We start from the raw sequence: 12,242 nt of genomic DNA on the forward strand, positions 1-12,242 counted from the left end.
TTAAAATAGGAGAACACTAAGATCGATTAGCTTAGAACTTTGTTTTATATCTTCTCTTTGAACAAGGTAGAAATTTAGGAGTAACATGGCCTTACAAACCCAACAGTGAGACCTTAAGAGATCCAGCCTACAGCTCTTCAATGGGTGTCACAGGGTCCCCGGGAAAGAAAAATGTAAATGTAAAATAATAAAATAAATATTCTTCTGTAGCAATAACAAAGTTTAACATAAATTATTCTGTAGCAATTACACAAGAATATCCAGTAATGTCCCTGCCTACAATTAAACACATTCACTTACCGAAAATCGGTGCAAGCCTTTGACCACAAACTGAGTCACTGCTCGGTGACGTTCGTCTGTCCTGCCTGAAAGGAGACGCTACCGGCAGACTGCAGTGAGAACTGCCAGCGTCTGAGCCAGACTCTGTCTCTCTCATCATGGTCACTAAATGCACAGTGATGGCAGGTTTGTAATAAGGCAGATCGCGCTAACATAATATGCACTGTTAGCTGATTATTTACCTGCCGCATTAACGGGCGAGGACGTGCAAACGTTACCGCTGCTGCTGGGTTGAGATTCACGAGTCCGGAGCGGAATTAAAAACACGACATTCATTTAAAGTTATCGTGTGTTATAATATATATAATATATAATATATATAATATATAATATATATAATATAAAGTTCTTCCTCTCAAACAAATATTCCCAAATGTTTGTCCCAAACAAAGGAAACCAAGATTACCCTTCAGCCATCCACCCACTAACTAAACAACACTTTGGTTTTCTTACATATTTTAATATGAATTTATGCTTCTTGATGTTATGCAAACAGAATATTTTGCACAAATAGAAATTCTCTTTGAGTTGGACTGAATGAATTTCACTTAACCTGATAATAATATTGATAATAATAACAATTATTTATTACATATACTAAACAATGAGGGGATGAGCAGCATCAGTAAACACATATTGTTTTTGAATACTATTAATATACTAACACAGTAACCCAAGCCCCTCCCCAAACACACCCAGTCCCACCCACCTGCTGTTACCATAACGATAAGCCAGGCTGTACTGTCCATCTGCTACCAGCAGCCTGTTTACTGGCTCCCAAAAACAGGAACAGGTAAGTCAGCACCTGTTCATCTTATCAACAGCTTATTTACTACAATATGTAGAACAGAGTTACTGACCAGTCAGAGCAGCGTGACAGTGCACACACACACACACACACACACACACACACACACACCACACACACACACACCACACACACACACACACACACACACACACACACACACACACACACACACACACATCACTGCACTTTAAATCTGAACACTTTCAAACGTGTCACCAACATGAAGAAGACGTTCCAACAGCATAAAGAAAGCCTTCATTATATTTGAGGTGATGCTGAAAATAAGCTCAGTCCTGTTTCATGGCTGTGAATGGTTTGAAAGTCTGAAACCAAACAGTGCCAGCGGTTTCTACAGGATGTTGCCTATACAGCAAACAATACAGGCTGTGCTGTAATGCTAGGTCTGCACTAGCAATACAAGCCAGAACAATGCATGAGCACGATGCTTTAGAAATGACACCACGGAGGCTTTGCTGTGCAACACTCAGACTGCACGAGCCCGACGGGCCTGACGGGCCGCGGCTTTTTGGGAGAGCACTCAGCGGCACAGTGGCAGCCTGTGATTGCTGTGGTGGAGCCCTGAGGTCATCACAGTCGGGGCTTTGATGGGCAGAGCTTTGACTTTTCTGTGTAAGTACATGAGATTTATGGCAGTTACTTTTCATTTTGATATGTTCTCGTTTATTCTTGTGTTAGTTTATAGAAATGCTTTAGTCACTCTGGGGTCACCACAGCAGGAAGCTCCATTTGTTTCATATGGCAGCTTTTATTTTTTAAAGCTTCTTATTTGCCTTTAAAAAGTGACTTTGTCACTTCCTGAGCCAACGTGTTACCATGACACTAAGGAGGCACACTGGGAATACTGGGAATACAGTTTTAGACCTGAGGCATCATCTGCAAAGGATTTTCATCAAGGTATTAAAAACAATCTTTATATTTAAAATGAATGTGTCCAATAAATGTGGTGAGAGCATTAAAATATTTCTGAGAAATGAAAGCAATACTTTTGTTAAAGCTTCAAATCTGTACTTGAATCATGATTTAAACTGTGGTTGTGAACAGGGAATAAAATGATGTAATGAGGTGATGTTGCTCCTCCTCACCTCAGAGACATGTGATCAGTCTGGATGAAACTTTATATGAACTTACATGACGTGTACATTGTTGTTTCCAAATGCATTTTGCTAAACTATTTTAGTACTGTGGCAGTGTGTTGTCATGTACATCTATCAATAAGTGTTCAAACAGAGATGCTAACAGTGCCTGATTACGTCATCTTATATAACAAATATGTAGCTTTCAAAGAGAACTCATGGTGATAGATGATGAAGTCTCCCAGCAGCCCTCCTACTGCAGTGTTACTGGGATACGGCTCAGAGACACCTGATCCAGTTCTAACAATAAGCTTTAGAGAAAAAACACAAAAACTAAATGGGGAGTCTCGTGAATCCAAGCTGGGAGCTGGTCCACAGGAGACGGGCCACTGAGAGACAGCTGAAGGCACTGCCTCCTATTCTACCTAGCAACAACAAATAAGGCTGCAGTCTGAGGAGGGAGTGCTCTATCAGTATAACTTTGTACTACAAGCTTTTTAAGAGACGACAGAGGCTGATTATTCGAGGCCTCGTCTGTCAGAAGGAGGACTTTAAATCTTGGATTTAACAGGGAGTCAGTGAAGAGGAGCTAATATGTGACAGATATGCTCTCTTTCTACTTCCTGTTGGTACTCGTGCTGCAGCGTTTCAGCTTAACTGGAGGCTTTGAGGCTTTTCATGGCACTTGTCTGATAACACTGACTCACAATCGTGCAGCTCACTCTCAGCTTAGTTCACAGACCTACGTGGTTGTTTGTGCACACTGAATGATATATTCTGCTCAAAGACGGCTCCTCATAGCTTCACTGGAGGCCACGATGATGCTGTTTCTAAGAGTTTTAGGGCCGAGCACAACAGCCTGTCTGGATTTAGAAGCAGGAAATTAGAGGTCACCAGGTCTTTTAGGTCTCTGTGATCAACAAATCACAACAACAGTCACGTGAAGGCACAGACCAAGAAGTACAGAGAAAATCCCACTAACCGCTCAACCCCAATGAGCAAGGCCTCGGCCACAGCAGGAAGGAAAATCTCCCTTTTAGCCGAAACAGACTGGAGGACGGGCAGACGTCTGACCGACTGGTGGAGAGGGAGGGACTCACATGGTGGATACTCATCTCTCACAGACGGTGAGAGGACAAAGACAAAAGTGTCGCCTCATATCAGGCGGCACCTCCAGGGCTGAAAACTGAAACCTGTGCAGAAGTGCCAAAAACTGCAATTCCCCTAACGGCCCCTGGAGCCTGCATCCAAAAGTGAGACAACCCCAACAGCCCCCTATATGAGCACTGTCACAGTTTACAGCTGTAGCTTTTTACCAGGCCTCACCTCTGCCCATCCAAGTGACCCACCTGTGTCACACACACTGTGAAGCTGAGCAGTGTGTCACTATGAAAGCTCTGCTTCTTCCATGGTTTATATACACATGCTGTGTGGATCTGTGTCTGAAGGAGCACAATACATTGGGACGCACACTCATTGTGTCCCAAGTGTCACTTTCAAACTATAAAATACAAAAATAAAATCAGCAGCGTTGCTCTGTTGGTCTCTAAGAGGACATCAGGCTAACATCTACTGTTATTAAATTAGTGCGACACACCATGATGAGCTGCACTCACACTGATACAGCCACATAGTACGAGACAGCTCAAATAATTAATCAGGAGTAATCCCCCAGATATATAACAACGCTCAATCTGGAAATGGCAAAGCCGACCACCCAAGACAGAGCAGCATGTTTGTTTCCTGCGGTGCGCAGCTCGTCCTGGTGTTTCCTACATTTCCCACAGGCCAAAGCGCTTCACCACGAAGCTTCCGTACACACGAGGCCATCCACAGTTATCTGGTGATCGTAATACGGAGAAAACTAAACTGTAAAGTCGTCCGGACACAACTTAGCGCTGAACAGGACCTGCTAATAGCAGCTTAGCATCACCACAAGCTAATGCTAACGTTATACAGCTGACGGCAGGTTCACTGTAACAGAAACGCGGCTGTAACTGTAACTGCAGCAGGCTAAGAAAGACTAACGAAGCTCAGTTAAAGTTATACATGCTGTTCAAAAAACTTTACCTCCTCCAAATCTCATGAACCCATACTTTACTCATAATGCAACATAGAAAACAAATGAGCTCATTGTGAATTTGGTGGCAGCAACATCCCAAAAAGCTTGCAGCATGGCCATGTTTCCAACATCACCTCTACTTTCAACAACCATCCATAAACACCTGGGAACTGAGGAGACCAGGTGCTGGACTTTTCGGAGAGCATCGTTGTCCCATTTTTGTCTGATATAAGGGACAGAGCTGCTCAACAGTCCTGCGGCTTTTCCTCTCGTGATGTCACAAATATCATCAAATATCTGGTGCAGAACTTGCGGTCTTCCACTACAAAGCCCTGCTGTAGTGTGCAGCTTAGCAACATCCTCCATAAACATGTAAAATACATCATCTCCATGGGAGCACATGTTGCTCTAAAACCTGTGTATATAATTCAGTCTTGGTTCCTTTCCAAATGTGCAAGGTGCCAATTCCATAGGCACTGATCTAATGCCAACCATCAGAGATGCAGCCTTTTTAAACACTGATAACAAACTTCAGCTCAGACCATTTGGATATGTCAGTGTTCACAGGCAGAACGTGCAGGTGTTCCTAAACCCATGCAGTGATTTCCATGACAGCGTGCCACCTGAGTAACAGAAGATCATGTTGGTTTTCAGATCTTTACTAGATTTACCCAGTAAAGATTTTACACTGCAGAACATTATTCTGATATTGTGCCACAGTTTGTAGATGGGTAAACCAATGAGAGCCCTGTTCTTCCAGTATGCTCCTTTTATACCCAATTAAATGACTTCCCTATGGCCAGATAAGCGAATGAGTTGCAAAATATTCCTGTCCCTCCAACACTTACTTCTCTGGGTTTTTCTTGTCCCCGTCCCACCTTTAGAAAGATGAGTCGATGCCCTTAAATTCAAGATCAACTAATACTTTTCACAAAGTAGTAAAATCTTTCATTTTAAATATTTTTGAACATTAATTTAATTAATAACTGTTGCCTGAATGTACAGTTTCCATTTCGTGAATACCATTTTTCATATGCATAGCCTTCTGCTGATATTATTCCTGGTAAATCTCTCAAAGATACCTTTCTGGTCATCTCCCCTTTCCTTCATGTTATCAGCTTTTGCTTTGGATACCTGAACACTTGAAGGCAGCCTGTGTCTTCCACTGTTATATAATTACAGCCACATTTCTAAAATACAAGTCGTTACTGAGGTTTTCCAAAAGCCTGCTTCTTCAACTGGTTAAGGAACCCTGCACCTTGCATCAGTTCTAATCTAGTTTCTCTCAGAGTCACAGCACTAAAACACCATCCATCCATCCATCCTCTTAACCTCTCCTCCAACTTAGGAACCTGTGGTGTCACGAACCCATCCCACCTGTCATGGGTACCTCTTGACCTGCCACTAGTCCATCACTGAGAGACAGAACCACACACTCATATTCACACTATGGTCAATTAAATTTAGGGCCCTTGGATTGTGGGAGAAGACAGGAATACAGCCCCCCGCTGACAGGCGTTAATACCAGGAACAGTTTTTTTGCAGGAAGGCACCAGTGTGTAAATCACTGTGCCTGCTGAAACTCCAAAACAATATTCTTGAGTAATGGTAAGGTGATTAATGCCATTCTAACAAACAGAATAGTGAACTGAGATTATAGTTATAGTGATGCTCTCACATAGTTTTCATCATTCTTATCTCACAAACACTTCAAAATTCATATAAATAACTACAGGGCTTACTCCACTCCTATGGGATCCCACAAGGGTCAATCCTCAGACTAACTCAGCTTTCATTGTATGTTAATTAAGGGTAACTGGACACATTCAGTGGGAAGAATATGCAGCAGTCCTATACTGTACCATGTACCAGTAATAATTAGATGTAATTTCATTTCCTTCTATCTCCATCCATTTATCCATTTCCTATTGACTATGATTCACACCACTGCTTTAATGTTAATATGTTTGCAAGAAGGATCTGTAACAGTTTATGGTTGAATATACATATTTCTATACTGTGTGATGCGATATGTAGACCTCTCTGTGATGTGTTAAGAGTTTCAGAAATGTGTTTTAAATAGTGCTATACAATAATGATGGCTATTTATTGTTGTTATTATATGACACTTTAAGCCAATTCTCTGGAGTACACTGAAGGCTAGTTTGTATAAGAGGGTTTTTCATAGACTTTCTTATTATTTTGTCCAAATTTGGGCGTTATTATGCAGTATAGTAAAAAACCTTTTTAGTAACATATATGCACAGAAAAGGGGAAACTGGAGTTCACTGAATTACTTCTTTTCGTTAGCCTGGAACAATCAGATTATCATTTTAAACTCCAGTTCGAGCGACTTTGAACGTTACATTTAATTGTTTTAAGGCAGAAACATCAGGTTTCCTTTGGGACCTGAACGTAGCGTTCTTACGGGAGGTTGCCGGTAGTTGATTGGAGATCTGTGGATCTGTTGTTCTCTTATTGGTTCTTTGCATCTCGTGCTCTTTCTGAGGCCTCAAGCGGGTACGCCAAGCCGCGCGTGCGCTGTGCCTCTTAAAGCGATCCGGTTTGTTGAACGTAACAAAGACCGTAACGGAAGTGACCGCATTTCATGCTCAAAATAAAATACTGGATAATTTTTGGAAAAAGTGCATCGTAGTTAGCAGTCATTAAAATGAATTTAAAGATAAATAATGACGCTGTAGTGATAATTAATATTAAATATTATTAATTAATAATTACTATTAATATTGAGTATTAATATAATTATTAATTATTAATATTAAATGATTTCCCCTCGGGATCAATAAAGTATTCTGATTCTGATTAATATCACAATAGCTACACGATATTTTACTTTCTTAACAAATTGGTTTAAAGTCATGGCAAACAGACTTAACATCCAGTAAGTGTGTGAAAATATTCTCTTTGCCCCTGAAGTCCTTTAAAGACTTTATAGACTGTAAATCTCACTCCAGTATCAGTGCTGGGAACCACAGACACGCAGTAAGAGAACAGAGACTCCAGTGAAGGCACTCCTACATTCCTTACTAATACTGCACAGTGAAAACATGCAATTCAACTAAAATAGAGCTTCAATACCGGCAAGACTTGTCGAATGCACGGACAGCTTCAGGAAACACAAAAAGGAACCTATAGTCATAAAATTAGAGAAGCATAGCTTAGTTTTAATCCTGGCAGAGTGCAGAAGTCTTTGGAGCTGCATTAACAGCTTAATGTTGGAAGTAAATGTCTGTGCAGCTGGATTGCTGGCAACGGTATAAAAAAAAGTAATTTACTAATTAAAATGATTCATTCTGGGTCATGCATATACAGGTTAAAATCATACACGCCAGGATTATAAACAGCTGTGTGTATATATGCTAACAACAAAGTCGAAAAGTAGTTAAGAAACCTGAATCTTTTCAAACACACGTGGAGATTGTCTGAAAGACAAAACAAAAGAAAGACAAATCTAAAGAAATATATATAAGGAGAATGTTAGGTATGTGGGGACCTGGAGTGCATCTTTACCGCAAGTGTTTTACTTTGAAAAGCCCCAAGCGGATACTGTCCACGTCATTACAGACGCTTTACAGCCGGCGAACCTTTCAAAGTCTTGGGTCTGAGTTGAGTCCCTAAGAAACCATGTCGGCCGTCATAGGCAAACTGCACTCACCTCTCATTTAATATAAAACGAAGTCTCCATGAAATAACAGGAAGGCTCGGCCTCAGCTATGGCCAGCTCGGTAAGTAGCTGCTCACGGTGCTTTGCTGTTCCCGGCTCGGGTTTAAACACTATACGCGTGGACATTTATGGCACACCGGAGGGGTCCGTGGGTTTTTCTGCAACAAGGGTTTTCGGGCTGTGCTGCTACTTAGCGCGCCGCTACCACATGAAATAATAGAGATGTTAAATTCCCCTCAGAGACAGACAGAGGAAAATCTTTCGGGAGAAACCCCCAAAACGTTTCGGCTAATGCGCCGATAGAGTGTTGGAGAGCGGCTGTAGTCAGTGAGAGGAGTCGCTGGGCCGGTAACGCAGACATGCCAACTTTGTTGAGAAGTTTGCTCTTTATTCTTACGATGTTACGGTTTAACAGTTGTGTAACGTTAGCTCAGGAAACAAAGCGCAGGACACACGAAGGTTGACGTGTGAGCAGCTCAGCTCGTGTGTAAGCGTGTACCTGTTGCTTCAGCTGAGAGGAAACAGACGTTGTTGGACAGCAGCAGACTGCAGTGTTTCAGGAACAAACACCTGCATGAAACATGGACCCGTGACCCGTCTTTAGTAACGCTAACCCTGCGTCTTTGTGCTTTGCAGGGTGCTGTGCAGGTGAAACTGGAACTTGGTCATCGTGCCCAGGTCAGAAAGAAACCCACGGTGGAAGGGTTCACCCACGACTGGATGGTGTTTGTGCGAGGACCAGAGCACAGCAACATCCAGCACTTTGTGGAGAAAGTGGTTTTTCATCTGCACGAAAGCTTCCCGAAACCAAAGCGAGGTGAGGAGAGCTGCCCTGGTGCTTTGTGTAGAGGTTAAGGGCTTCACATCTGTAATTGATCAAACACACACACACACACACACATATATGTATATATGTGTGTGTGTGTGTGTGTGTGTGTGTGTATATATGTGTATATATATGTATACTTTTAATGTGTGTTGTTTCTTCATGTGCGTGCATTTATTTCACACCTGTAGTGCAGCGTTGGCAGAGTCAGGTTCTCACTTAAAGTCCTTTCTGTCTTGTTGTCTGTGTAATGTTACGTCCTGGTGTCGTTTCACTTTTCATGTTTTGACACCAATAATCACATAAATAACAACAGACAACACAAATTAGTGAGTGAAGAGGTGCAGGCTGATGCTTCGGGTTATTATAAAACAGTAATAACAATGATGACAATAATCATATAATCAGGTGAAGTATGTGTCTACATGCATCTTTTTTATTTATAGCAGCAGTAGTAATTAGTATAACATTAGTAGTAGCTGTAATAGACACAATAATATTACTACATACAAAACTTTATTTAAGTATAAATAGTTTAGTGTGTCATACATTCATTTATGAATTTCCAAACGTTTCCCAGACCAGTACAAACCAGTGTAAACAACTAACCTTGGAGAAGCCCACAGTTAACCTTCAGACTGTCCACCCAGTGTTCATCACATAGCTCCACAGACAGTAAGGATGATCAGTAATGTTGAACTTATTTAGCTCATACAGCCCACCTTTATCCATAGAGAAGTTAGACTCCGAGGTATCTTAAAATAAGGAAAACAGGACGTCTCAACTTTTCTACATGATAAAGAAAGAAATCTGTCAGCGTGACTCTTTGGAATTAAATTCTAAGAAAATGTCTCAGATAAATTAGTAAAGTTCTGGTAGCTCACTTACTGACCTATAAATCTAAAACTGGGCATTTTTAATTTACACAGTTATCAGATTTAACTGTTTCTCTGTTGTTTTATTATGTTAGTGTAGTATCAGTGCCCTTTATCTATCGGAAAAAGCTGTAAAATGTAGAGAAAAATGCCAAGTTTACGCCTTCACAGTGTTTACAGCTGTCCAGTGGGTCAGACTGAAGTCTTTGCTAGACCGATCCTGGTCCCCGGGCCTTATGTTTGACACCCCTGATCTAAAACAATACTGGTGGCCACACAGATACTACTACTACTACTACTAATAATAATGATGATCATAATAATAATAATGAAATTATTACAAAAATTGGTCTGTAATCAAACCAAAACTGTATGATATAATCTTATATAATATAAGTATATAAGTATAAGTAATATATAGTCTTCTAAATGTATTTAACTTTGTTATCTTATCCTGTACTCATCCTAAATACATAACACGTACTTTGTCTAAATTTTTTAATCATTATTTTTATTTTAGGAAACAAATGAGAGACTTTATTCAGACTAAAGTTGGGCGATATGTAAAAATTTTCCAACCGACAATCATCAGTCCAATAATCGGCGATGGGCGATAAATTCGTGCGTCCACAGACTTTTTGATTGCAGAGCAATGTAATCAGTGTAGTACGAGCAAAGTACTCAAACTCGACTAACATGAGCATGCACGTGTCCACCATCCGGCTGAGTATGCTCAGCCTATCGGCGATAGTCGAAATATTCATCCAGTCGCCCGACCCCAATTCAAACTCATTTTAATTATGTTCTTCTTCTACAATAATTCAGTCATGTAGATGGTAAAGCGTTGTTTGTTTGCGCCCATTGTTCATTAGTAGATCCTGAAATATATTTTACCGCAATAATCTGTAATGAAATTATGTAAAATAAATAAAACCTTTAAGCTTCAATAGTTATTTTGTTAAAGCTAACATATAACTGGGAAAATTTGTTGAAAAATGAACAAGTTAATGTTTTGAAGGTACAACTTCTTCACCACGTGTTGTTGCAGGAGGGGGTCAGAATCGACCCTGTGGTGTCAGTACTGAGTTTGAAATTGTAGTATCCTGACAACCTGTTCAGCAGTGGCAGACATCATCTGCTTGGAGTGACACACAGTTGAGTTTTTAGAGGAGTACAAGTACAAGATTAACTGTTAATGAAACACGGCACCCAGCTGACACAGCCCTACACACTAGAGCCACTGTGGAAAAGAAGGCTTAGTGTGGTAATATGGAAATCCACCACTGACGGGTGAGGTGATGGTGCTGGTCATCTCTTCATCAATGCACCTGTTGGTGAGTGGCATAGATCAGGGAGCATGTGAAGGTTTTCTCTTTAATAGCAGGAAACATGAGCAAGCATAAGGGTTTAAGATTGTGTTACTGCATCTCTAAACCTTCAGCTCCTATGGGATGTTCCCAGGCTGCACTGGTCAGTATCTATCAAAAGTGATCTAATGAAGGTAGGGTTAGTGTTAGTAAACCAGTGGGGTGCAAAGACTGACCTGTGTGTGCCAGTCCAACAGGTGACTTACTGAAGCTCACACTGGTGAAAAGGTTGATGCTGGTTCTGATAGAAACGTGTCAGAACACACAGCGTGTCGCAGTTTGTTGCACATGGAGCTGCACAGCAGTAAGGATGTCCACGCTGACCCCCGTCTACTGCCAAAAGGGTCACCAGTGGACACCTGAGCATCAGGACAGGATGATGGAGAAGTGGGAGAAGGTGCCTTCTTTGAGTAGCACAAACTGGAACAACTGGGACAAGTCTAAGGTGTTGAGTTGGGCTTCAGATTCCACAGATATCAGTTCAGTCGAGCATCTGTGGGGCGTGTTGGACAAACAAGTCCAGTCCAAGGAGGCCTTGCCTCACAGCTTACATGACTTCCAGGATCTGCTGCTCCAGTTTAATCTGCCCCCCGATGGCTCACTGACTGGCCTATAATTCATTTTTGACATTTTCATTTAAACTGTTCTCAAACTGAACTTTATACCTGAGTATTTCCTAGTTTTACACTAGTTGGTTAGTCTAATGTTTTCCTTGTTTAATCAACTAAGAGATCAGTCACCAGCACATGTTGTTGCACCTGGACGTTGTGTGCTTCGCACAAAGATCTGAGCTCAGCTGTTTTTCTTGACATGGTTCCTTTCCAGTTTAACTGAAACAGCCACACAGGCTCCACCTACACACTGAAATAAAACGGAGACATTTAAAGACGTCACGAGCAGATATTAAAATTACAAACTGAAGTGAGGACTAACAGTTTGCTTTAATGGCAGCAGGTCGTGTGCTGATTTATACGATAACCTTTGCAGCAGTATTTACTACAGATGGTTATAAACTGTAGCCTTGGAAACCAGAGGGTTTGGAGGTGGGGGGGACTAAATGGACGTGGACGTCCTTTTAACATGTCTCCATTTCACTTGGCTTGTCAAATGAAATATAAGCTTTGTATGTCCACCTGGACATATCTGGGGTCTGTCGGGACGCCAAAAAATGTAGAAGGTGCTG

General features: G+C 41.3%; 1 protein-coding gene across 3 annotated transcripts in view; it reads left to right on the forward strand.

Annotated features, from left to right (window-relative positions):
- Positions 1-1,626: 1,626 nt before the first annotated feature.
- mllt3 (MLLT3 super elongation complex subunit) overlaps positions 1,627-12,242 on the forward strand; it is a 32,104-nt gene continuing 21,488 nt past the window's right edge. Inside the window, exons 1-2 of one of the 3 annotated variants that reach the window (XM_080298120.1) lie at positions 1,627-1,780; positions 8,628-8,808. In XM_080298120.1, the coding sequence (XP_080154246.1) occupies positions 1,756-1,780; positions 8,628-8,808 (206 nt within the window). In that variant the 5' untranslated portion in view covers positions 1,627-1,755. Of the gene's footprint in view, positions 1,781-7,889; positions 8,053-8,627; positions 8,809-12,242 lie in introns of those variants that run through there. The other 2 variants (XM_080298122.1, XM_080298121.1) reach the window with 2 other exon arrangements.

The sequence above is a fragment of the Astatotilapia calliptera genome, chromosome 3 (assembly GCF_964374335.1).
Source record: "Astatotilapia calliptera chromosome 3, fAstCal68.1, whole genome shotgun sequence".
Lineage (NCBI taxonomy): Eukaryota > Metazoa > Chordata > Actinopteri > Cichliformes > Cichlidae > Astatotilapia > Astatotilapia calliptera.